The sequence below is a fragment of the Pseudomassariella vexata genome (genome assembly GCF_002105095.1).
Source record: "Pseudomassariella vexata strain CBS 129021 chromosome Unknown BCR38scaffold_16, whole genome shotgun sequence".
Taxonomy (NCBI): Eukaryota; Fungi; Ascomycota; class Sordariomycetes; order Amphisphaeriales; family Pseudomassariaceae; genus Pseudomassariella; species Pseudomassariella vexata.
Window position 1 is genome coordinate 92,875 of NW_024467971.1, and position 26,178 is coordinate 119,052.

Genomic DNA, 26,178 nt, shown 5'->3' on the forward strand with positions numbered 1-26,178 from the left:
TCTATTAGTATCACAGTTTACCTTACCAAATTGTTGACAGACAACTCTATGCTGTGGGAGATAGGAAAAAATACTCATTTAAGACTACGGATGAGCAGCCATGGAGCGAGATATGTGGTTCACGCAGGCAGAGCATGCGGCTCCCGAGGCGCGAATGCCTCAACGGCCTTCAACTTCGAGCACAGGCGGGACGTCGGTGCCATCCCTTGTCAACACGGATGCTAGCAGCCAGAACGAGGCATACGATAGCATCACGAGTTCCGTCAAAGAACATGTTTATGAAGGTGGCATGCGCTACCATGCTTACAAGAGCGAAACAAATTATGCCTTCCCCAACGACGAGAACTTTCAGAACTGCGAGGATATGAAGCATGAGATGGCGCTCACGCTGTGCAGTGGCAGATTTCACTACGCCCCTATTGAGTATATGATGGTCCCTGGTGCACACGTTCTTGATTTAGGTTGGTCCATCTCCATCTCCATCTCCCGGGGGCGGTCTGGCTTCATCTTGGGGCACCCTCCGAATGATGGAAACATGGAATACTGACATGCTCTCACCAGGCACGGGCACGGGGATATGGGCAATTGAGTGTAAGCATTCCGTTGTTCTCTGCCTTTCAAGCAAGCCGCAGCCTGATGCGATGTCTGTTCTTTCGCGGCGCAAATAGATATCCGCCAAGTGTGGATAACTCCTCATGCCTTGACTTGTCCGCCTTTACTAACGAAGTCTGAACAAGATAGTTGGTGACAGATATCCCGATGCCGAGGTTGTGGGTTACGACTTTTCTCCCATCCAACCGTCAAGTGTGCCCCAAAACGTCCGATTTATCGTGGACGATTTTGAGGATGAGTGGGTTGACCCAGAGAACAAGTTCGACTTTGTTTTCATTCGGTTCACGATACGCTTCGTAAAGAACCGTAAGGCGTTGTTGGACAGGATCTACAGGTGGGACAGCATCCTGAGATGAACTGAAGCTAGATCCAAATGCAAGTAGACTTACTGACATGGTCTCGAGACATCTCAAACCCGGCGGCTACGTGGAAATCCATGACATGAACCCACCCGCCATGGCCGACGACGACTCCATTTCGCCGGAAAAACCCTACGCCGTGCGCACCTGGCTCGACCTCGTCGGCCAGGGCTGCGACGCGCTCGGGGGGTGCGTCAACGCGATGCGGTATATCCCGGACGAGTTGGCCAAGGCTGGCTTCAAGGACACGCAAATCGTAAGCCATAAGTGCCCGCTGGGCGGCTGGCCGCAAGACCCGAGGTTGCGCCGCGTTGGTACTTTTTTGGCCGAGATCTTCATGGAGGGTATGAAGGGTCTCAGCTATAGACCTTTTACCACGGGCCTGGGATGGAGCCCGGACCAGCTCGAAGTCTACTTGGCTACCGTGAGGCCAGACCTCAGTAATCCTAACTTCCATACGTACTACCCGTACAATATCGTCTACGCGCGGAAGCCGACGAGGCTGTGAAGAAGCCGGGGCCAGGGGTTCAAGAAGATATACATGTGTTGAGCCTCGGAGGGATGCTGGGCAACGGAGGTCAAGATGGTCTCGGGCAATTAGCACCTATGGTGGACAGTGATTTTTGACAAAAGAGTCGCTGTCCCTCTTGAAAGTCTCACAAAACAAGCGTACATGATGTCGAGGTGCATCCGAGGTTGGTTATCTCTGGGCATTGCATTACCGTTCTTCGTCAGAACGTCGGATCAATTCTAAAAGAACATATTGGGCCCTGCAACCTTTCTTTAATGGTGCTTAACGAAGACCGCTACCAGGAGTTTGCTGCTATGGGTGTTCTTTCCCCACTGTGTCATGTCATCTACAGATAGACACGCACCGTATCAAAGTGATTTGACTTTGATGTTGCCACATACCTGTGATGTTGATTTTAAAGCAAGAACATAGTAATACAACGGCCCTTACTGTTGATACTGTGTAACATGTAGATATATCGTGGGCTGGGAAGTTGAGTAGTTTAGGTGACGTGATTTGATAGAAACATGTATTTGGTAGCGCCGATTTGAAAAAGGGCGAGGCGAAGGGACAGTTATTACACTCGCCCTTTAGGTGGCTATGGTTTCTTACAAGTGCATGATGCTAATCCATCTTAAATCATTATTTACTTAATTGTACTAAGGTCAGATTTTGTCTGCAGAATTGCAGGTATGAATACATAAGGCACTAACCTAGAGTAGTCAGCAACGAAACAATGACCAGATTAATGAATGACCACCCATTAACAATCTACATACCTCGTAGCTTACAAGAAAATAATAGCTAATTTTAACTCTATATAGCTTCGAAAAAGCTTTCCAAGTTTATCAAGTTTGCCGGAGTCCGAAAATGACTTCCTCGTTCGGCGACTTGTCTCTCTGAGCCGCGGCCGCAACAATCGACTACTGGAAAAGGGGATCAGACGTGGCCCCCGTCTATCAGAATAAGAATAAGATGGATACAAGAAAATTATCCCGTCACGTTAGATTGGGAAGTCACGAAAAAAGTTGTAATAACTGCACCACGTCTACTTGGGCTACTTGATGTCGAATCTCTTACCTTATTCCCCCCCTCCCCCCTGCTGGGCTCAACGAACAGAAATATTTGTGACTCGGAAATGAACCTTTCTTTAGATTCAACAAAGGTATTTAATAGTCCTACAGACACAGGAGTTTTTTTTAGTTTTCTTTTCCTAGTTTTTTCTTCGTATTTAGATCATTTCCAAGTGTAATCAACTGTATGGAAATCAAAACCATAACCTCGTCAATCCTCTGGGCGAGAAGAAATCTGCTTGAGCTAATGAGGAGAAGAAGGAAATACTAAAAAGAAAGAACTCTCATGTGGATTGATAGTCATCTGGCTGCATGTTCACTAAACGAAATAAAAAGTAGTTCACCACGGACACTGATGATGCGGGTACGGTTCATCGCATCAAAGCAACGCAGTCCTTTCATCACCATTAGACGCCAGTACGACTTTAATTCCCATCAGGGACATGAGTTATACTGCTAAGACACATAATATAAGTAGAAAGATGAAGATTCATTTGTGGTGAAATTGATGGTCACTGTCGCGGCTTAGCCTGTAACCCTCACCACGGCGTCAGCGCCTTGTTACTAAGAAGAGATTCAGCCTCTGAAAGTTGGCCAAGTTACTAATTGTTTCAATATGTCACCATAAAAGTGGCTGCGAAGCTAATATGGACTTTTTCTGACCAACAGTTTCGAACAGCCTAAGTAAGTTTCTCTACGTGCACAACATGAAACGAATAAATTTGCTAGCCAGTTCCACTTTCATTGCAATGAAAATAACTGCTCCGAACCAGATTGTTGTGTAATGCAACATCCGTCAGTAGTTTGAAATGATTCCGCAGTGTCAATTCTCACCCGCCAGCCAACCAGCTTTGTATTATACGAACCGATCATCCAAACCGAAAAATTTGGTCATTGACGCTGTGTGTCAAGTAATTTTTGCTATTTCTCATCTCACACCTTTCCATGCTTCCCTACGATTTCATTTCTGCGTCCCCGTGACCCCCTTTACCGTGTTTCCCAACCCTCCCGTAACATCCCCACCCACCTTCCCTACGCCCTCGGTCGTGCCTTGTGCTAGTTCACCAACTCCTTGACCCGTCTGATTCAACGCCCCTCCAAGCCCCTCCGTCGTCTTGCCCACGGCGCCACCAACTCCGCCAAGCAAACCGCCCTGGCCGCCTGCTTTCTCGCCGCCTGTTAGGACATTGTCGAGGCCGCCTGTCAGACCACCTAGAAGACCGCCGCCTTGCCCGCCTGAGGAGCTGCCTTGTTGCTGTTGCACCCTGGCGATATCGTCGGGGTGTTTGTTTTCGAGAGGCATGGTGGTGGTTGTGTGCGTGTTTAAGTGGATGTGTAGAGGTAGATGGTTGCGAGGGCGGAATTGTTTGTTATGGTGTTTGTTATGGTAGATGTGATGAGGTCTTGTTTGAATAAAGATCGTAGTCGTTGGCCCCGTCTGGTCGAACAGTTAACCATTTTATAAGCACTCGAGAGTGTCAGCTTGCAGGATGTCGGTCCTGGTTTGGGGGCGGGCAAGGCAGTGGTTGTTGGCTGAGCCTCTGACGTCAGGCGGTCCAAATGTCCGATGAAATCACAGATGAAGTAAGAGGACAGGGGTGTTGCCAGTTTGCCGCAAGTTGTTCTCGTATTGCCACGCCGTGTTGCCACGGGCTAAAGAGGCAGTTGCAAGGATAATGCGGAAGAGTGATTGGAAGGTGCTTGCGACTTGGATCCGTGGAATGGAACGACCTCCTTCCTCTCTAATTTGGCCGAGTCACTGTTGTACTTCTGTAGGAATTCCATACTGGGATGACGCGCGTCAGACTTTTCGGCATCTATTGTCACATTTATGATCATGCCGCATCGAAGGTTGAAGGCATTGTTTCTCGTTGCTGTCGCTACTCATTCATAATACCTAATAATTACCATCGTCTCATAAGCATAAGATAATTCAACGCCGAATTAGTAGAAGGAAATCCGTATCAATCAATCAGTCAATCTCACGATTCCTGCTTCACAGTTATACCAGACTCGAGCGGATGGCCTGCCTTGGCGGGTGCTTCGCCAAACGCAAGCGGGTGACCCTCCTCAACAAGAGGCACGTCGGCCTGCACATCAGCCTGTGATTCTTGGCTCTTCTGCTCCGTCGAATCATCGGGCAACGAAGTCTCCTTCACCTGTTTCTTCCCAAAAACATTGACCGACGGCATGCTCGGCATCCCGGGCATCTGCGTCGGAATGAAGCTCTTGAAGCTAGGTCCCGTCGGAATCTGCGGCATATCGGGCAACTGCCTGGGAACATACGACTTCAAGCCAGTACCAGCCTGTTCTGCTACACCAAAGAGGTAGCGCATGTATTTGCTCTTTTCGGCGTTCTTCGTCTGGATGGTCTCCGGCGCCTCATCAGCGTCATCTGGTAACGGCACCATGGAGGCGGCGGCTGCGATGTCCAGAGGTGATTCGTCGAGCAGTTCGCTGTCGTCTTCCTGTTCTGGCGTATCTGCTACTTTGGGAAGGTCTTCAGTCCTGGGAACTTCTTTGCCATCTTCCGTCGTGGCGGTTGGCTCTTCCACCGGCTCAGGGGGTGTAGGCAAAGCGAACTTGGGATCATCGACGATATCCGACTCGTCATTGAACCACTTCACCACCAAGTTGCTCGCCTCTTGCGTCATGTTGTCGTACGTTTCATTTTTGTCTCGTTTGAACATGCTCATATGGGCCTGAACCTCATCCTCCGTTTTCCTGATGACTTGTCTCGAGAAGAGAGAATACGCATCATGCTCCTTGTTGGGAATGGCACAGAACGTGCGCTCGGGGACAAAGTACCCACCCGTCCAGACTCCGTTCTCGCCTAGAGATGTGTAGAAGTCGTGGATGCCGATTCCCTTGAGCGCGCTCATGCGTTCGAGTCTCCTGCTCAACTCTTGTTGCTTCATTAAAGATCCAACAAACGTGAAATGATCGGACAGGTACTCGAAAGACTTGCCCACATTGCCGCGATTGATGTACGCCAGCCCCTGACCGAGTGCGTCAATACTGTTCTGATACCCTTCTTTGACTGAATCCTTGTTAAGGTTGCGCACGTTCTTCATGCCCTGCATGATTTGTTTCCGGTGCATGTACGCCGCTACGCCTCCCGCGGCGATGGCCCCGACGGTGCCAGTGCGGACGGCAACCAGTTGCCAGCCTTTCCACGCCGACTTGGAAGTGCTGGTTGGGGCTGGTACAGCGGCAGCCGACCTCTTGAAGGCGATTTTTCCCAGACCAGACGGAGCTGTAGCCAAGGCGGTCATTACGTTGAAGACGCTGCTGACCTTTTGGTAGTTGGAAAATGCGCCATACACGAACATAGATCTTGCCAGGCCGTTGTAAGGGGTATCGAAGGTCAAAAGGCCCTGGATTAAAGGGAACATGGGTGAGCCCTGATCTTCGTCCTGGATTCTCTCGTTTAGCACGAGGAAGAGGGAGTCTGCTGCGACGAAGCCACTGATATTGAGTTAGTATGACCATCACTGACTCCGTGGAATCAACTCGACTTACCCCATTGAGTGAGCTACTAGAACCACGCCAACGTCTCGGTCATTTGGCGGCCATGGTTTCTCGAGGTGTGCTTTCCGCACATCCATGACTCTTTCCTTCAGCCTTTGACCTTTAGTTTCTCTGACATTATTTCCTTGCGGGCGACAGATGACTTACCATGATAATAATTTCTCGGATGACTGAGCCAGCTCCCCTTTCGTCTCATATTTTGGATACACCACGGACTCGACATTGTGACCCGGCAGCTTGTTCGAAACCTCCCTCTTCAGATCCTGAGGGAAAGTCTGAAAAGTGTCATCGTTCCCCTGCATGCCATCATCAGCAAAAAGCTCGTACTTTCAGAAAGGGGAAAGGAGCACAGGCCTTGAATCCATGAATAAAGGCGAGAAGCAATGTTCTCGTCATCTTAGGCGTGCGTGTAAATAGGTAGATGTGCCTTTCTAAATGTGTGTTATTTAATGAAAGCACAATGTACGAATCAGTAGTCGGAGACAATTAGGTAGATAGGACAGGTAGGTAAGTCACTAGGCGGAATACGGCTGCACACTACGATCATCACACGACTCTAGGTCAGAGATATAAAATAGCGAGCGGTGGCAACTGAAGCTCATACCCATATTTCATAATACAAACTTGGCAATCGATGGGAAACTGCTGTGGATGGGCATTGAGACTGGGGTCTAGGTAGTGGGTAGGTCGCACCCTCCATCACGAGCGGCCAACACGTCATCTATGCCGTCATCGTAGCCTAGCTAAAGGTTGTGGCGAACTGCCTAGAATTTCGCATGAGATTTGGAGCTAAGGAAAATAGATGTGCTGAGTGGTGGAAGACGCGTACCGTGTTATATTACGAGAAGTCACGATTATCATTCGTCACACACGTATCGTCACACACGTATTTCTCAACCTTCACTACTTAGAAACTACCTAGTAACTATCATATTCAACTTTTGCCAAACTATTCATCCTTACCCCAGAATTAGACGATAACAGATCCCATTCGCAAGTACAACGGCTGTGAAGATGCAAAAACAAGCTAGCTAATACGGCATGAAAAATCCGCATCCGCAAGTACGTGTTAAATATTCTCATAATACACAATTCTTCTTTGTCAAAGGTGATTAGGACCATTACAAAATCCCGCCAAGTAGACCACCACCAGACCTGATAGAAGAGTTAGAATTCGAGTTTCTCCCAACGGGTTTGTTCCGAGACAGGAGAGTAAACTTACTTCTTTTTACCACCACCACCTCCTCCCGTAATCGGCGCAAGCACCTTTCCAAGACCTAGGCCGTCCAAAACCTTGGTAATACCCAATCCACCCAGCAAGTTATTCACCAGCCCACCCAAACCAAGCCCATTAAGAAGCTTACCGACAAGTCCCAGAACACCACTGAGCAACAAGCCGACAGCAGCAATGATCTGGAACAGCGGCTCGGCAAGCAGTCCCCAGAGCGGGTTGAGCTCCTTCTTCGCGTGAGGCATGTCCTCAATCTTCCGCTTAGCGTTCTCAATCGTCTCAGTCACCGTACCGGTAAGCTCCTTTAGCAAGTCTGCGAGACGGTACTCTTCAGGGGTAGCCTCCCGTGCCGCAGTCTTATGCTTGGCGTTAGCCGAGATACGACCGTCAGGGTCGAGACCGCGTATGACTCCATTGGCCTCGGTGAGGATTTTGCCACCTTCCTCGATAAGGGGACGAACTTGCTTAACAAGTTCCTCCTCATCGCGTTCTTCTTCTTTCGTCCGCTCCGCCTTGTCGATAAGCGTCGTGATCATCTTGCAAATAGGCCGAATTTTGTCCAGTGAATGTTCAATACAAGTGCAGATCTGGGCCGCAATCTTACGGTCTTGCTCCAGCTTGAGACGCTCCTCCTTCTGTTCCTCTGTTTCGCCCTCCGGCTCCGGCTCAGGTTCCGGCTCAGGGATGTCTTCGAGTAGTGAGACGTGACCGCAAATTGATCCCTTTTGGTCGACGACATCGCCATCATCGTCAATCTTCTTGCCAGCGCACTTGGATAGCTCGCCCGAAGTCAATTTGCCAATGATATCCCCGTTCTCGTCGACCACATTACCTTCACGATTAACTTTGCGGCCCGACATGGGGTTCACATCCCTGGGCGTCTCCTCAGGCTCCCAGCGTTCGGCATGGCCTAGCACATTGCCATTCTTATCGAGGATGTCACCATCGTCGTCGATAGCGCGACCGAATAGAACCTTAGGATCCCCTGAGGTAAGGCGGCCGACAATGTCACCACCAGGGGTAACAACATGGCCTTCTTTGTTGACAGTGCAGCCGGGAAGATCAGTAAAAGGACCCTCGTTCATACCATCGCGTTCTGCTTCGGGGATCAATTCGCACTTGCCGATGACGTCTCCACCCTCATTGCGAATAAAGCCTTGTTTGTCACACATTTTGCCAATGAGGCGCTTGAGATCTCCCTCAATAACACGGCCATATATATCGCCGTGACTGTCAACGGCATTACCAGCTTTGTTGATGCGCTTTCCAGCAAGAGCCGACATATCGATCTCAGGCTCAGGCTCCTCTTCGGGCGCTTCCCACCGCTCGGCACGACCCAGTTGATTACCATTTTTGTCGAGGATATCGCCCTCAGGGTCGACGGTCTTGCCCTTAAGCTTCTTCTCATCACCCTCAACGACGATACCCACCTGTTCGCCATGGAACATAACCTTGCCCTTGTCGGCGACAACAGCATCGGGGAAGTCTTCGAATGGTGCAGGCTCTTTCGCATCCTCACGGTCCGCTTCGGGGATGGGCTCGGCCTTGCCCATAACCTGACCAGCGTCGTTGAAAATTTCTCCGTTGTCACCAATTTTTTTGCCAACAAGATTCTTCAGTACACCCTGGACAACATGACCCCAGACGGCACCTTTATCGTCAACAACGTTGCCAAACTTATTCACCTTCTTGCCCTTGAGTACAGAATAATCTATTTGCTCAACTTCGGGCTCTGGCTCATCCTCAGCCTCTTTCCGTATGGCCCTGCCAATGACATTGCCATTCTTATCAAGTATGTCTCCGTCAGCGTCGACTTTTTTGCCAATAAACTGCTGATCAAAATCCTCGACGACACCGACTTGTCGACCTTCGAAGATGACTTTGCCATATTTGTCGACGGTTGCATCGGGGAAGTCCTCGAATGGTGCGGACAAATTCTCAATGGCCTCGGGTAGGACTTCTACCTTGCCAATGACATTGCCTTTGCCATCCCAAACTTGGCCTTCCGCATCAATCTCCTTGCCGATGAGGCGCTTGACGTCCCCCTCCGAAACGCGGCCCATGAGGTTGCCGTTCTTGTCCACAACATTACCGGCCTTGTTTATCTTCAGACCTTCGAGGACAGATATATCAGGGAGTTTCTGTTTGGCGAGAGCGTCAAGACGCTCCCCAGCCTCGGGGATTTCTTCCTTGATGCGGTCTGCAATAGTTCCCTCGGGCACGAGGTCGACCTTACCAAGGACTGTGTCATTATCGCCCAGCAAATTACCTTGCGCGTCAATACCCTTGATGTTCTTCCCAATGAGATTTTGGTAATCTTGCCCCTCAGCTAGGCGGCCCAAGATGCGGCCGTTTTGGTCCGTGACTTGACCATCGTCCTTGACTGTAAAGGGACCTTCGAACATGGCGACGACTTTTTGGGCGACTGAGGGGGCAAATTCTGGGATTTGGATGACTTCGCCTTCGGCAAGCTCATCAACTTTTCCCTCTGCCCCGTCTACTCTCTCAGCCACCTCACCAGCCTCAACATCCCCTCCGTCAGGCGCCTCGATAGCTTCTCCTTCGACTCCCTCAGCCTTTGAAGCAAGTTCGTCATCAACTTCGTCTATCTTAGTACCGACATCACCCTCGACCTCGTCAACTTTAGCATCAACCTCCTTGGGGACACCCTCAGCAGCGTTTTGGGCTTCGTCAACATTCGAACCTAGATCACCGACAACGTCCTCTGTCTTGGCACCAACATCGCCCTCGACTTCATCGACTTTAGCGTCACGGAAGCCGCCGTCGGCAGTGTCTTTGGCTCCGTCAACCACGTCGCCAGGCTTATTGGTCGCATCCTCAGCGTCAATATCTTCAGGAATTACGTTCTTAGTGGTGTCGGCAATATCCGTGACGCTCTTATTGGACTCATCGACCTTGTCACCAACATCCTCGCCGATCTGCTCAACCTCATCGCCGGGGACCTCAGTCGTCTCTCCGACCTTGTCACCAATATCCTCGCCGATCTGCTCAACCTTATCGCCGGGGACCTCAGTCGTCTCTCCGACCTTGTCACCAACATCCTCGCCGTTCGTCTCAACCTTATCGGTGATATCTTCAGTGACACCGCTCGTAGCTTTGTCGGCGGTATCTTCGACAGGCTTGATAGCCTCACCAGTGGTATCGGTTGCAGTTTTGGTAGCATCACCGGTAACGTCCGTAACGCCCTTGCCGGTCTCTCCTACTTTGTCGGTAGCGTCCTGCATAAAGCGTGTTAACAAGGACCCTCCTGGGACAGACCAAAATTGGGAAGGCTCTTGACGATCCCATACCTTCACCGTATCGCCAACCTTATGCGTTACATTTGGTGTACCGGAAGCGTCACCGACTGTATCGGTAACATCTTGAGTTGTGTCACCAACCGCACCAGTTACACCTTGGGCCGCCTTGTCGACATCTCCAACAACGCCAGAAACTGCCTTTCCGACGCCATCGAGCGGGCCACCCTTAGTCTTATCCTCGCCTTGGTCCTCCTTGCCAGACTTGGTCGTATAGTTGCCTAGTTCGGACGCCACATCCTCCAATGGCTCGGCTTTGCCCACAACTCCGCCATCGTTATCAAGAACATCACCTTCTTGTGTGACGACGAAGCCGACGAATTCCTTAGCGTCTCCGGTGGTGACTTTGCCAATAGCTTGGCCGTCGTCGTCAATCACTTCACCGTTCTCGTTTATGCGGCCTGCTGCGGGTACCATTTCACCCTCGTCACCCTCATTAGACTGATCTAGTTGTGACTCCGAGTCGTTGACATCCGGGATTGATCGCGGTACTGATTTTTCCGTGTCTTGAGCTACTTGGACTCCTGCGTGTGCAGTGTCCTCAGCTACCTTTGTCGAGGGGACGTCCTCTTGTAGATTATTGGCCGTTTCGTTCAGAGGACTGTTTGCGCCGCCTCGGTCTCCGACGACGGACGACATGATTCCGGGTGGGGTATTGTGGGTATCTCGTTGGTGTAGTTGTTGTACAGTTGACTGGGGTATAGTAATGATTTCGCGTCTGATATCAGTCTTGATGATTTGTTGTGGTGTTGTCTGGACCACAGTGTGTTGTTGAACAGCACTTATCATATGGGGATCAGAGCAAGTTGGCTGGAGGGAAAAGCGAATTCGGTATTTAAGGCTCATGGAGAAGTGGAGGTCTTCGTCCGTGTGTAAGTGAAGTTGCAACGCAGAGGTCAAGCTTTCCAGTCGACTTGGGCATACTTACGTCACAAGCCTCGCGAGACACAGGTCTTCATAATAGGAAAACCTCCGTGGCACGGCATGATTTCCCCATACCTGCTGTTAAGACAACATTCCTGGAACTCTCAACGTCATACCCAAGTTCAGATAGATAGGATTGGACGTCATGGGGGAGGGGAGCCCATGTCCTGAGCTTGTCGACGTCCCTTCGATGATATCAAGCCACAAATGAGGCTACAGGCCCCAACCTTGCCCCCAGACAAAGACATACGCAAGAACTGCTGTAGATCACATCAAGTGCGGTCAACTATGGAGTTGAAAGCATAAAGTCGAGACGTAACAAGGGCGTGGGGTCGGCATCTTGCATGCAACCCCGCGGTGGATTTTGGAGAGGGGGGCAAGCTGACGGACCAGATGTTCGTCTCATTGGCCCGATTCGACGTAGACTGGGATGAAAACAAGATTCGAAAAGAGTAAAAGAAGCTATGGCCATAGCTTGCCGTACGGCCTGACACCATGGAGTAGGCTGGAAGCTTGGGATGGGTATGCGGATCTCGATCGACTAAGTTGGCATGGGATGGGATGTCTGCAGTCGGCCTCATGTAAATCCACAATGGATGGGCAAGGCAGCATCCCGTATGCGTGCGGACTGCCGACTTACATGGATACCGTTGCTGTTAGCTTCTAATGACACTCATCAGAGTCATCAGCCACACCTCCCTTCGTCGACTTCCCTTTTTTACGCGGCGGATCGCCGGGGGCCAAAGTCATAGTGGAGTAAAAACCGAATAAACTTGCGGCGGTTGTCACATCTAGAAAGTAGCTCTGGTCCTATTCGTCAGCCCATCCTTGCGGGGGGCTGAAGCCAACGTCACTTTCGGATCCGACACACCCACTCGCATTTCAGTTATCCCGCCGCAACCTGTTTTCTGACCTACACCTTCAGCCACATTCACGCTTGGATCGACATATGTTACATCATATTTGGCAATGTGACGGCGTGCATGTCGTGAATGGAAACAGCTGTTTGCCCGCCTTCTCCAACGTCGAGACCTTAAGGCCTCTCGTTCCACGTTTCTTGGATAAACTCTGCTGGGCCATTGACGGAATTGCACATGGCTTAGTTCTTTTCTGTTCCTTCTGGAATGGGAGAGGTCGATGAAGGGTGAAATTAAACTCTCTTAATCTCGTAGCGCACATTTTACTGCGCAGATTGATCATGTACAAGGCCATACTAACTCCGTGTGGATATCAAATAAGCCCACCAACAAGTTCAAGTCCCAGTTTGGCCGTAGCCAAGGTAATACCCGCCAAAAGATCATAATGCCAAATTGTAAATACGAGAGAGTGCTTCAAGATGAGGCCTCCTGTGGCTCTTGCGGTTTCCGTGGTTCTTGCTTGAACACGGTCGGAATGCGAATCGTCAGCTGAATCCCATCTGGAGTAGACTTGACGTCCAAAAATATGTCAGCAGGAATGCCCTGGTTTTCTTTCTCCTTCTCCTGATCGTGCTCCGGCTTTTCCTCCGTCTTGGGCGCATCTTGAGTAGGTTTGCTATGTGACACCAGGAGACCGCTTTGCGCAGGCTTATTGTTGAGCTTTCCGATAGCTTTGCCCGAACTGTCGAAGATATTACCTTCGGCATCAACGGTGAGGCCACCAGGTAATGGCATCGCATGTGCCGGATGTTGCTCTGGCGGAGGGTGTCCGGTAAGGTTTTCTGTCACGTAACCAATGAGTTCCCCACTTTCTCCATAGATTTCTCCATTGTCGGCAACCTTCTTTCCTATCATGGCGGGAAGGTCACCGGTCGCATGGCCGACAACCTTGCCAGTCTCGTCGATAATGTTGCCTACGTCGTCCACTGTCTTGCCACCCAGTCCATTGGCAAGTCGGAATAGGTCTGGCGGTGGTACGCTGCCGATGGGTGCAATTTTTGCAACCTTCGGAATAGGAGATATGTTGGCAGATGCAAATTGGGGAGAGTGGATGTTAGGATCCAAGAACTCTTCTGGAGGGTCATCCTGGCCGTCTACATTAGGCAGATCATTTGTACTTGGGAGCGTGTCAAGGCCAGGAACACCGCGCAAGCCCGGCCCTGAGTTATCAATCTTCAGATTCGAATGCGTTGGCGGTTGTGGTCGGGGTAACGGAATTTCGACTCGTCTGTTGATCTGAGCTGGCTTGCCAGCATTGTCCACGCCAACATTGGTGTTGCCATGTTCATCCTTTGTCACAGAACCTGTCCCACCACTAGCTGTATTCTTGACCCAGTCAACTTTTGGTGTAGTTCTGTCTGAGTTGTTTTCACCAGACGATTTCTGGTCCGAGGCCTTTGGTGTCGCGTCGCCCGCAGTAATTTCCACTTTGCTCGTCGTGTTGTTGATCGGCCCGTCGTCTTTGTGCAACTCGTTTATCGGATCCGGTGCGCTCGGATATCCGTCAGTCGTCCTTGTGACCTTCTCTGTCATGCCTTTAGCAGCGTCTTTCATGAACCCCATGGCACCGTTTACGATGCCGCTTGCGGCTAACGCTTCGTCCGGCGGAGCTGAAGCCGTCAAAGCTTTGACGAACTCACTCATCTCTGGATTTCCTTGCTCCTCAAAGTACTTCGCAAAGTCGGTCGGCTGATGCTGTTCGGCTGGTTTGGCTGTAAGGCTGCCCTCATGGCTTGTCACATTGCCCTGTAAGTCCCTCGCGGCGCCGGTTGGCTTTGAGGCGAAATCGTTGGTAGCACCCGAAACTTTGGAAGCTTGATCCAAGGTACTATCTTGTTGAGAAACTTTGTCGGTCAAGCTGGCCGTCGCATGAGTCGCGGTTTCGGTTGGTTCACTCAGCACGTCGGACCTATTCTCATCTTGGCCGGTAAAACCCGTCGCGGCGGTCATAATCAATGATGATTTCCTCGAGTGATCTCTCAGCGCATCGGTGCTGCGGCTGTAGGTATCGGTAGGTGTGAGAAGTTCATTGTCTATTAGTCCAATGGGCATGCTCGTATCGATAGTGGTATGAGTGGTATCCGAGGCAACAGATCCTGCAACCCTCTTTCTCACTTTGGCCCCACTGGGCAAGGGTGTTAATACCGTTTTTTTATTGATGTCACTGAAAATTGGCCTTGTGGATTCAGCAGCCGAGGTTGCAGATCTTTTTGGGAACAGCTTTCGCGGTGCGGACGCAGCACTGTCACCCAAAGGCTTGACAGACTGGCTGCTTTGGGGCGTTGCGGTATTAGAGCTCAACTTTGTCGGAGTCTTGGTCTTGTTCGAAGGTTTGAACACCTTTTTCGATGTCGGTGTCTGCGGACGGGCGGTGTCCGCCATGTTCGCGCCACCTAACAGTCGGACGCGATAGGCGCGGAAATAGACAACGATAGCAAGGAAAAGGACCAGGGTAATCTGGTAGAACAGGTCAACGTTCGGAAGAAACATTCACTAATTCGCAGCAGGAATGAAAAGGGGCGTTCGCGATGAGTTTCGAGCAGAGAACGAGGCGCTCAGTCGTGTCACTGTCAGGGTACTCCGTTGAGCGTTTTTGCTCGCGATGAGATGTGGATGATGAAACACATCTTCACGCCCTCGTGGATCATAGCGACTTGTATGCGTCATGACCGGGAACGACGAATCCGGGGCAGCAACGGGATAGCTGTAAGCGATCCAAGCCTACCACATCATGATCCCGGTTTTCAGAAGCCCATCACATAGAACGGACGACAAGGGTGCCGGTGCTCAACGAATGTCATTCGCTAAAACGCCAAGTTAGACGGCGATCGGGGTGTGGCTGGGATCTCTGAATGCTGGATGCTCCTTGCTGGCTATCAACGGAGATAACTCCGGAGACTTGTCGCCAAGCGAGCCATCCCCCGACCTTTGTAGAGTTCAGTGCTTGCACTGAAGCTCACCATAAGCTCGCTCCTAGCCTCAGTGAGCCAGACTTGGCACCTGGCAGCTTGGATTTGATGGGCGTAGAGGCTTGTAAGGCATTGGGGTATCATTGACAGCTTCCTTGTGTGGCTTATAGGAATTTTACATGCACAGTGCGCATGGCTCTACTCCGTACCCTGTTCCATCCCTTTCGAATGATCGATCATGAGTTCCCTATTAAGCACCTTCGACTTCACCGGTGGGCGCGTCGGATCCAACCTCTGCTGAAGCTCGCCACTCTTCAGGTGTCGGAATTGAATGCCGAACCAAATGTATCTCCAGTCGCGTACGTCGGTTGAGCTGCGCAGACTTCAGGTTAGCAGACATGAGATGTTGCCGACTTGGAGAAAACTCTTCTCGTCAACGAAATCGTCAACGAGAACTTGAAGAGTCAATTGCGTCAGCGGAGGTTGGTGCCGCCGGGATCCCCTTACCTCCCTCAACGCTTGACAGAGATCGGAGCGAAATCTGGCAGGGCAGACAAACAAGTTCGGGTTGGCTAGCGGGAAGCGGCAGGTCCATCCATGACAAGAAGGTAAAATAATTATCGTCAAGCCCCATCCTTGATGTCCCTTGAGCTCATGCCATTTCAACATTGTGGCGTCCTCCCATATTGTGAAGTATGGACTGCGTTACGGTGGTGAAAACTGTCAGGCGTCGTTGTCCAACACAGAGGCGCTTCTGTCGCGAACGTAAAAAAAGGAACTTCACTACAACATAGACCAGAGATTCGGAAACATGGGAAAGTTGTCATACAAGATCAAGCGGATATCCGTGCGGTGACTGGCCGGCCCGCTTGATTGTGTTTGTGTGACCTTTGTAACAGTGCTGAATTGAACCGAGTGGAAGACAAGAAGGACTTGAAAGCTTGGTGGAGAAATTGTAGCACCTCCTTAACCCCGCTCTTGGGAAGTACCTCGCCGCATTTTCCCAATTGGGATTCATTAAATACCTTCGGTCCTGTGGCTGTCCGCAACTTCAACTACTCGAAGGACTATCAGTTTTCTCAACGAGACATGTTTTTTATGCGACTTCCCACCGTCCATTGAAAACTCCCGATCGCATTTCATTGGCACTTCGCGCCGACATCAACTGCCGCGATAGATACGATAATGGAACTCCCGTCATGAAGTATGTGGCTGCTGCAAGGTGTGGCTTGAGGTCGCACGCCGGTTGTGATCCGGCGCTGCGGTTGGTGGCTGGTCCCTGTAGCCGCATGTCCGCTGTGACGCATGGGATTTAGCTTGGCACTAGCGGCTCGAGAGTTTGAAACGACAAGTTGATTCGAACTGCAGTCCTTTGAAGCCGTCAAATCCGTCGAATCTCATCCGTTTCACCAGCTGGCCATTTTCACACATCTCACCTCATGGTGGGGAAGATGCGCACAGCGATTCTACCATGTCTGATGTCATTCGTCTCAAACTTCTTTTCGTTGCAGTGTGAGTTCGGGCGGTAACATTGATGACACAGAAGTCAGCAAGGTAATAAATCCGATAAACAATGGGCTAACTAGCCATGGTACAATGTGCGACGATCTATTTGCAGTTGGAATTACTACTCATGCAAGTCTGCCGCCCGCTTTATTACTATATCACTAAATTATCGCTCCGTTAGACCTAATACATCACGCTGACGACAAATTAGGTCCTTCTAAATCAAATTTCCGTAGTAATTGGCTATTCGCAAAGTCAAATACGAGCCAGCCGGCCAGCCACATTCCCACAGGTGGGGGAAATATTGTCAGGCGCGAGTAATCGCTGCTGACACGCAGGCACTTCTCTTTTTACAGCAGGTGTGCATCCAGGCAGGCTTTATAAGCCCTCACTGTGAAAGAAGGCGACACTTATTAGTTTCTAACCGTTCGTGTGCCACTCAGTTTGTGGCGTTGGAGTTGTCGGAAAGGGAACAGGGCGTGTCCACTACCACCATAATCTGCAGTGCAGACTAGCCGCTTCACATCCAGCCTGTCAGTAGCTGGCGGGGAGCGGAAGACGCGAGAAACGACGGCTGAACTGCAGCAATGAGAGGGAGGGGAGCACATGTGCCAGGGGCGAGCAGGGGTAGGTAGGATGGAATGTTCGGGAAGAGTTTGACATGGAGGGAAGGATACGTACAAAAGCGATAAGGTCAAATCACCATGGATCCTGGCCTTTAACGTGACTTCGACTTCCAGGTTGAGATCCAATCGGAGCTTGAGCGGATTCTTGCCGCCGGCGTCTTTTACTTGTTGCTGTTGCATCTGCTGCTGTTGTTGCATCATCATCTGTTGCTGCTGTTGCTGGTACTGTTGCTGGTACTGCTGCTGTTCGTCGTCCTCATCATCGAACTCCTGTTGCTTCTGGCGACGGCGCCGACGCGGCGCAACCTGCTTCTCAGCATTCGTGTTGCTGTTCTCGTCGTCCATCCAAGATGGTTGGTTGCGGCGCCGTCTGCTGGGCCTGCGCGGCTTCTCTTTCGTTACCACGTCGCGCATCTCGGGTTTCTTTTTAGATTTTGCTTTCTCCTTCTTGGGTGAAGGAGAACGCTGGTCGGCGACTTCGGTCGTGGCGTCGTCGTCTTCGGGTGGTGGAGTCTCTTGTTGCTGCTGTTTCTGCTCAGGAACTTTTGCCTGCTCCGTTACGTGAGCGGGTGACTGCTGCTGCTCGCCAGATTGTTCCTGTTCGTCGAATTCTTCGTCGCCTTGCTCTTGATCTTGGTCGTGGTTGTCTTCATCACCTTGCTGTTGATCTCCTTCTTGATCGTCGTAGTCATCATGTTGCTCGCCTTCAGGATCTGCTAGCTCATCTTGTGGCACGGTATCGTCATGAGATTCAGCTTCTTGAGCATTATCACGCGATTCTGGTGGCTGTTGATGGTCCTTGGCCTCTTCAGGCTTGGCCGGAGACTGTTCGTTTGTAGATGGCATTGTGTGAGATTATGCAATCCAATTGTGGGTGTAAGTCACAAATGTGTAGCAGTGATCAGAGTATCAGAAGTCCTGCGAAGTACGAATGGGGAATGCACGAGCGCTAACGGCCAGCCGATATGTTTTATTTGACACTCAAAACTTGGGGTATCCTGATATTTTGTTTTTCTGCAAAACCTTGACAAAGGTGTGACGCAATTTGGGTCTTCGAGGTCACAGGCATACTTTTACCCCGTAAGGATCTGCAGCCCATGTCCTGGCTGACGGGGTCTTTCCACGCTCCACAACAAAGGTTCAGTGACATCGGGATACCTCCGTTTTCTTTCTTCAATAGCCCGGTATACCACCGTTTCTATTTATAAGCATTGCCTTTTAGATCTTGTACAGCTGTTGATGATATCATAAGTAAGATGTCCAACCACTCTTGCCTGTCTGCTGCATGCTCATTCACAGAACCCCAGCTTGCATCAGACATAGATTGCCTAGGCTCATATCCTGTTTCCCTGACTGTAGTTACCACGTGCCTGTCAGCCCATCCTTTAACCGCAACGCCTTTTGCCGTATCTACGCAACTCACAGAAACATCTGACTTTTTGTTTGTGAGGACCACTCCGCCTCTTTTTACATTTTTATACAATGGCTCTTGCTAGCCTGGGGCTTTTGGTAATTGGCTCCATACCTACTGTGATCGGTGTCGCAGAAGCCATCGATGGCCAGAAGAAGCAAAACCAACAGGCCAAAGATCGAATCAAGTTCAACATAACGACTCTACTGTCAGCAGATGGGGAGTCTCCACCACAGCAAGCCACCGTAGTATTTAAAGAGGGCAAGGTGAGAGTCGCAAGAACCCCTTTCAGGATTTGAAACTCATCCACCTCCAACACTCAGCTCTGGCTAGATCACCCAGCGCACCCCGTGTCAGGCTACAAGTTTAACGGTTTCTATTTTGGCTACCCTGGAGAAAACCCAATACAGGGCATGGTGTCAATGGCGTGTGACAATCCTCCAGCCCTGCACTGGATCTTCGTCGACAAAGACACGGGGGCTTTACGTCATGGGTCGCGCTCCGACAGCGCGGGGCACATTGTCGGCCCCTGGAACTGGACAGAAGACGAGCAATTCGTCGCTCTGGAGGGGACGCCTGCCTTTCTGGCAGTAGAAAACGAGGACGGGGCTTGGCAGGTGCATTTTGACAAAACTGGGGAAAGGGACTTTGGGAATCGTGTGGTTGAGGATATCATGCTTCACCGTGAGCTGCAGCTCGGTGTGGCTAGCTCGTATGTCGGTGGGAAATAGGTTGCATGTTGAGTATTCCCACTAATTGGATAGACCGTTGTATTTCGAAATTTTGCTAGGCCGTGTGGATAGGGTTGTAATTCAACGTGCGGAGTTTGGGGGTAGTGAGCGAAAGGGTAGGTATGCTGACAGCACTCGTGCACCGTCAAAGTCAGTAGAAAATCTGTAGTCACAGGTACTTGTAGATACATTGCGTTGGTTACATCACTAGAATAAGGCTACTAGTTAGATGATAAGGGTTCGGCACAATCCACGTGGACCAAAAAAACGACAAGTTGAAAATCATAAAATCTGGGGTAGTTCCACTAGTTGTAATTATTAAAGAACAGGTTTTTCCACCTGATTAAGTAAGTTTGCGCCTCAAATATTACATTTATCGTCGTCATGTTCAATTGTATTGTTACCTGGAATTGGTAGGGGTGGGCCGGTCCATAGATTGCCACCATCCTTCTCGGCCCACACCCCTGTTCGGTCTGGGCCCATCGAGCAATGAGAGCAGCCCACCAACGGCTCAATGATGTAAGTCGAGCCACCTATTCCAGTTTGCCAACCTCATCTCGATGGTGATCGTCAGAAGTTTAGAGGTTAATCTCAAGCTCGGTTAGCGGCCACCATGAGGATCGGCGTACAATGGCGTAGATGATCTGTACTGATCCCTCTTGTGATGACCAGGATACGGATCCAAACGTCCATCTCGTCGCATGTAGGAAGCGTTTACTAAGATGGAAAGTCTAAACAAGATTTTCCTGGATACGAATCCCTGGCTCTCAAATGCCGGTGACGTTACCATAGTAAGCTGCTGCTGGGCTGATGAAAGGGACATGATCCGAATTCCGACCTTAGCCTTCGTGGGGTTGAGTGCCATGTTTGAATCTTTCAGATATTCCATCTAAATACACTTGCCCAGCGTTTGTCGCTCGGTAGTACGCACCCGCCACCGCAAGTATTTCCACAATTTACAATCCATTCATACGCACCTACTGCTTACGTAGTTCTTCTCTCTCAATACGCGCACGTAGAACTTCTACCAAACTCACACGCACACACACTCATACACAGATACAATGTCGTCGAGTTCAACTGGTGCCAAGCAAGGCGGCGGCCGCCGTCAACAACGCCGCCAGCAACCCCCCACACCTCAGCCCGAAGAAGATGAGGAGCAAGACGACTATTCGGATGAAGACGAGGAGGAGAGCGCCGAGGAAGAATACGTGCCCCCACCACCACAGCGTCGCCGCCGTGGCCAGCAAACAAAACAAAAACAAAAGGGCGGCAAGCAGGGCGGAGGCGGTCCCCTAGGAGGACTCGGCGGCGGTGGACTTGGCGGCGTCAAGGATATGCTGCCCGTTGATAATATAGGCCAGACGGCGGGCGGCCTGGTCAACGGCGCCACGGGCGCCCTAGGCGGTGTCGCCGGTGGTGTGGTGCAGCAGCAGGGCGGCGGAGGTGGTGGCGGAAGCGATACGTTGCGGCTGCGGTTAGACCTTAACCTCGAGGTTGAGGTCACGCTGAAGGCACGTATCCACGGTGACTTGGAGTTATCACTGCTGTGAGTTATCCCTCTCCTTTTCTTTGGGAAGAATTATATCAATTTCGTGCATACACTTGCTATTTGGGTTTCTCTTTGCTGCCGCCAACCGTCCTCGGTCAGCTTTCCTCGTGTCTTCGTGTCTACAATCCCCATCAACGGCCACTATCTCGATTGATTTGGTCGAGTAAACCCGCATGGCGTGCGCAAAGTGACGGCGTTGGAGTAAGGGAGAGAAAATCCCATGCATTTTTCACTGCCGAAGATGAATGCCGTACCGCGATCAACTTTTTTTTCCACATTTACAGTGGTATGAATCATGCTAATATAGTTAGGAACTGAACAGATCGATGTAATTACATTTCTGCCTCGTTTTTGTCCATCATTCTACTGGCTGATACGAGCTACGCGTGGAAACGGTGTTTTGTTACACATTCATCATCGAAAGAGCTTGAAGGTTTAATACATGGTTTACCCCGTTCAGGAGATGGGATGACTTGAGTCCCTGTTTCTTATTTTTTCTGGTGACCTGGATGGTGTTGGTTAGCCCGTGTTTCGTGGTTCATAGTCTTAAGCACAGATCCAACAGGTTGGGGATGTGATACTTTACTACTGATGTCTGTGCTGAGAATAGAGGCACATCCTTCGACTCTGATGGTATCTATATCTGTGTTGATGATAATATTGTGACTCGACTTTCAGCTCACAGGAGCGAATATTGGGCTACTTTTTGACAACTTGTATTACCAGTGAAGATCAATCGAGATAGTTTAGCGGACGACGTTGTTTTTCTTTAATGATATCGGTCGTAGCGGCAGTGAAAAACCAAGCGGTTTAAGAGACGAAATGAGAGACGGTACTTTTGCTTGGTACTACGAAGTTTGTTAAATTATCATGAACAATGCGTTGTAACATTCGGGGTTGAAACATTTGATCACTGTGAAGATGAAGCCCACATGGTGGGCTAAGTGATAGTGGCTGTTGACCTGAGCAGATCTTGTCCAACGCGTCGCGACTCTATTGGAACCCGTGTACCAACATGTTGAACTATATAGTTCGTCGTACAATGGTATATATATCACACAATCGTAAGCTCGTGCGATTCAAATCCGCTTGACAACGTCGCCCTTCACGCTTAAACGTATTCTACGGTTGGCATGTTCCTGCAACCTCTCGTGTAGTAAACCGTGTTTCATTGTAGATTCGCCCCTGACCGTGGGCATGTCAGTACACCACCTTGGAACATTCGTGCGGGTAGACCACTCTCTCTCTCAACGCCCATATCGAAACGGTGTCTATTATCGCTACCAAAGCCACTCGCCAGTCTTGCTTCGTCGCTCTAAACGATCTTCCGTGTCTGATATCCAACCTGATAATATGTCTCAGTTTGGCACGAATCTTGATAAATTCCGCCGTCACCATACCGAACTGGTTCTGTGACATACTCAATATCGTTCGAACAGCGAGCAAACACAAGTTGGCTGGCAACGCTTGGAGTTTTGCTTTTCGTTTCCAAGGTTATCATACAATCTATCCGAAGAATCCATGTCTTTTACGCGGCCGTTAGGAGAAGCCCAGGACTAGGACTGTGTCAGATGTGCCTGAGGGGCAGCTGGTTTCATTGTTTGTGTTAGTTTCCCACAGACACTGCCGAAAAAAATCTTCCTTTGAGAGACCCGCGTAGTACCCGTTGAGTTCTCTGATCCGCTTATATTCCTCGGCCATGGCGGCGATAGCGACCCAGGTTAGTGGATGTGGCATAGTGCCGTACATTGGATTGCCCGAATCCATGACGCTGGTTAACTCTTGGGCTGCTACTCTGGAACCGCACCCGCCATCGAAGACAGTAGCCTGCAGGCAACAGCAGATCATCTCTCGGGTATCGTATGCCAGAATCTGCGTTTAACAGGTGCGTTTCTTGAAAGGTACAGGGTCGGCTGTGGAGGTCTTCCTTCAACACCAGTTCATAGCGCGGGGCCATGAGCAGAGTGTCCGCGAAAACATTATCCTCCAGCCATGCGCACAGTCTTGTTGGACGCCACTGTTGGCGTGGGTACAGAAAGCCATCGCTGTTGCTATTGCCGCTGCCGGGCCGCAGTAGATGTGGTGCATCTGAGCAATCTGCTCCAGTTTGTCGTCGGCTTGGATAGTACACGTGACATCTACCCACGGTACATCAACCTGATCCCTATAGTGACGATGGCGACATATCTAATTGTTTGCGGAAGTGTGCTGGTGGGTACATGTCTCACGTACGGCCTCATACGTTTGTTGGCTGTTTTCGATGGCTAGTCGTCCCCTTCCCCCTCCCAACAACTTAGGCTTATGTTACGCATCCTAGGCTTCTCAGCATTTCCAGAAATTTCCAGTGGACACTTAGGCATGGAATTTCGAACTTCATCCATCTTAGGTGCTTCTCATTACAGTGAGCAATGCCGCGACGGATTCTATCGAAAGTGAGTTGAGAGTCCAAACCCAAATTAGGAGTAAGTCGACCGAGAAGCGACATAAGAAGTTTTCTCCTTCTTCTGAAGCAGAAGTATGAAGGGTAATACTCGTTGTGAATTAGCTTACCTGCTGGTTTCCACTGTTCGAAATAGGCTATTGTTTATCCAGTGCTACAACCAAAGTCCACGGCAACCATCGCTACGATTCGATAGCAAGGATCGTCGACCTTATTCACCATGGCTGAATTCCAGCGATTTTGGGGATGACTGGGCCTCGTCCGTTTAAGTAAGATATGGGAAATTTGCACAACCACCCTGTCTTGCCTGCATCGCATTGGTGAATGCGAACCCAGTGTCTTTCCATAGGATTACCCAACCATTGGTATGGGAAGAGCTGAAATGCCTATGACTTATGATTCGCAAGCTGCTGCCGTACGTCGACGATAAGCTTTTTGCAGTGTGGGCAACTGTGCGGCGCCACGGCAGCGTTCTTCTCCTCCACTGCCACATGCTGCGCGCTCTGGCGTGGGCATTCCTTGTTTTCGCAAAAAACATCCGGCTGCAGAAGTCGATGCTTATAGGACCTGCCCATGATCCCTCGCTTTGCTCGGCAACTCGCCCTCATAGTTTGGCCATTTGTCCTCCCATTCAGATAGCCCAGAGTTCAAGAGTTGGAGGATGCCTCCAGTCCTGTTGTCAGCACGAAGCAGGAGCCGAACGTGCCTCCACGGCTACTCTTATCCACCCAATGTCGGTCAATCATCATACTGGGCCACATCGTGCAGTTGTATCATATAGGGATACTGGTCTCCATCCTCATGTGGTTGTTTAGCCTTCCAGACCCGAGGTTGCACTCTCGTTCCAACTGCTGTCTTCAGATCGAGATCGAAGCTTCTGTCTGATGCACAGCCCGGCCTCGTGCACCGCTGCTGTTGAACGTATCGTCTTTTTTCGGTCTCAGGGGTAACGTAGTCCACGGTCCAATTGCACACTCCGGCAGATTTTCGTACGCTACCACTTTGACCTGCGGTTTTTCACCACATAACTATGGTTGGTTCTTGGAATGAAAGTGATATGATTCTAGCATTACATGCGCTTCAATCTGATCCAAAATTAAGCGTACGTCGCGCTGGTCAGATCTATAACGTACCTTTTAGAACCCTTGCGTATCGACGCGACGGTAAAACCGCTCGAGCGATTACGCGATCGCCAACGCAAAAGTTGACTCCTTCCGAAGAAGAGGCAGTCGTACGACATATAACCGACCTAGATTCGCGAGCATTTCCTCCCCGATTGAGTGGTGTTGAAGATATGGCCAACCGATTACTTCGAAGTCGTGACGCGGGACGCGTCGGCGTCAACTGGGCCTCGAGCTTCGTAAGACGACAACCAGACCTCCGGACGCGTTTAAATCGAAGGATCGACTATCAGAGAGTCCTCTGCGAAGACCCCGACGCGTATAGCGCGTGGTTTGACCTGGTACGGAATACAATTGCGAAATACGCGATCCAGGAGGAGGATATCTACAACTTCGACGAGACCGGTTTTGTGATGGACCAAATCTCGTCCGAAATGGTCGTGACGACTTCTAATCGGCGCGGAAGGCCTAGAGCAGCCCAGCAAGGAAATCGGGAATGGGTTACAGTTATTCAAGGCGTTGGGTCGTCCGGTTATGCCCTCCCTCCGTACATCATTTTCGCCGGCAAAACCCACCTCTCGTCATGGTACGAAAACAGCCCATTACCGCCTGATTGGGTTATAGCAGTTACTAAAAATGGCTGGACTACGAACGAGAGAGGTGAAGATTGGATTAAACACTTCGATCATCACACCAAGTCTCGTACGAAAGGTACTCATCGCCTATTGATCCTCGACGGTCACGAAAGCCATCACTCGACCGATTTCGAGGTATATTGCAAAGCTAACAATATCGTCACGCTTTGTATGCCTCTTCATTCGTCGCATAAGCTCCAGCCTCTTGATATTGGTTGTTTTCGCGGGTTAAAAAGAGCGTACGGAAAAGAAATCGAAGATCTCATGCGAGCACATATAAGTCATATCTCGAAAGAAGACTTTTTACCGGCGTTTTTAAACGCGTACAACGCAACTTTCACGGTTTCAAATATCCAAGGAGGTTTCCGAGGGGTAGGAATAGTTCCGTACGATGCAGATTATGTCATATCACAGCTCGATGTGAAATTACATACGCCAACACCTCCGGGTAGCTCGGCTGGTCTCCCCGTCCCTTGGGAATCAAAGACTCGGAACAACCCAACCGAAGCCCAATCACAAACCGATTATGTGAAAAATAGGATTGTACGACATCAAAATAGTTCACCAACGTCAATTTTTGCTGGAATAGATCAGATTGCGCGAGGTACAACGAAGGTTATGCATCGGCTTGCCCTTTTAGAAGGCGAGGTCGAATGACTTCGAAAGGCAAATGAGACCTTAAGTCGACGTCGCCGTGCGAAGAAAAAACAGCTACAGAGTGGAGGGTCACTTCGTATACAAGCTGGACAGGACCTACAGTCTCAAAGAGAGG

The 26,178-nt window shown here is 50.3% G+C and overlaps 8 protein-coding genes across 8 annotated transcripts; 4 read left to right on the forward strand and 4 right to left on the reverse strand.

Moving 5' to 3' along the window:
* Positions 1-154: 154 nt before the first annotated feature.
* On the forward strand, positions 155-1,479 carry BCR38DRAFT_352786 (S-adenosyl-L-methionine-dependent methyltransferase; the record flags this gene model as incomplete). Its single annotated transcript, XM_040856729.1, has 4 exons — positions 155-461; positions 562-591; positions 742-946; positions 1,017-1,479. The coding sequence occupies 4 exons, from the start codon at positions 155-157 to the stop codon at positions 1,477-1,479; spliced, it is 1,005 nt and encodes a 334-aa protein (XP_040711316.1).
* Positions 1,480-3,217: 1,738 nt separating this feature from the next.
* BCR38DRAFT_72621 (uncharacterized protein) lies at positions 3,218-4,122 on the forward strand. The gene is made up of 2 exons (XM_040865588.1): positions 3,218-3,526; positions 3,606-4,122. Exons 1-2 carry the CDS (start codon positions 3,365-3,367, stop codon positions 3,969-3,971), a joined length of 528 nt encoding a protein of 175 aa, XP_040711317.1. The 5' UTR covers positions 3,218-3,364; the 3' UTR covers positions 3,972-4,122.
* Positions 4,123-4,350: 228 nt separating this feature from the next.
* Positions 4,351-6,618, reverse strand: BCR38DRAFT_447182 (uncharacterized protein). The gene is made up of 4 exons (XM_040861132.1): positions 6,441-6,618; positions 6,234-6,382; positions 6,078-6,179; positions 4,351-6,023 (listed from the first exon to the last, which is right to left on the reverse strand). The coding sequence occupies exons 1-4, from the start codon at positions 6,480-6,482 to the stop codon at positions 4,538-4,540; spliced, it is 1,779 nt and encodes a 592-aa protein (XP_040711318.1). The 5' UTR covers positions 6,483-6,618; the 3' UTR covers positions 4,351-4,537.
* Positions 6,619-7,207: 589 nt separating this feature from the next.
* On the reverse strand, positions 7,208-11,423 carry BCR38DRAFT_413272 (uncharacterized protein; the record flags this gene model as incomplete). The annotated part of the gene is made up of 2 exons (XM_040858817.1): positions 7,208-7,241; positions 7,309-11,423. The coding sequence occupies 2 exons, from the start codon at positions 11,421-11,423 to the stop codon at positions 7,208-7,210; spliced, it is 4,149 nt and encodes a 1,382-aa protein (XP_040711319.1).
* Positions 11,424-12,889: 1,466 nt separating this feature from the next.
* Positions 12,890-13,429, reverse strand: BCR38DRAFT_352964 (uncharacterized protein; the record flags this gene model as incomplete). The annotated part of the gene is made up of 1 exon (XM_040856741.1): positions 12,890-13,429. A coding segment is annotated over one exon (540 nt), but the record flags the coding sequence as incomplete, so codon positions are not given.
* A 3,350-nt stretch (positions 13,430-16,779) lies between these two features.
* Positions 16,780-18,539, reverse strand: BCR38DRAFT_447196 (uncharacterized protein). Its single transcript, XM_040861133.1, has 2 exons — positions 17,572-18,539; positions 16,780-17,281 (listed from the first exon to the last, which is right to left on the reverse strand). Exons 1-2 carry the CDS (start codon positions 18,360-18,362, stop codon positions 17,269-17,271), a joined length of 804 nt encoding a protein of 267 aa, XP_040711321.1. The 5' UTR covers positions 18,363-18,539; the 3' UTR covers positions 16,780-17,268.
* Positions 18,540-18,812: 273 nt separating this feature from the next.
* Positions 18,813-19,913, forward strand: BCR38DRAFT_447200 (uncharacterized protein). Its single transcript, XM_040861134.1, has 2 exons — positions 18,813-19,193; positions 19,251-19,913. Exons 1-2 carry the CDS (start codon positions 18,999-19,001, stop codon positions 19,656-19,658), a joined length of 603 nt encoding a protein of 200 aa, XP_040711322.1. The 5' UTR covers positions 18,813-18,998; the 3' UTR covers positions 19,659-19,913.
* A 624-nt stretch (positions 19,914-20,537) lies between these two features.
* Positions 20,538-21,669, forward strand: BCR38DRAFT_72720 (uncharacterized protein). The gene is made up of 2 exons (XM_040865589.1): positions 20,538-21,207; positions 21,533-21,669. The coding sequence occupies exons 1-2, from the start codon at positions 20,723-20,725 to the stop codon at positions 21,540-21,542; spliced, it is 495 nt and encodes a 164-aa protein (XP_040711323.1). The 5' UTR covers positions 20,538-20,722; the 3' UTR covers positions 21,543-21,669.
* The last annotated feature ends 4,509 nt before the right edge of the window (positions 21,670-26,178 follow it).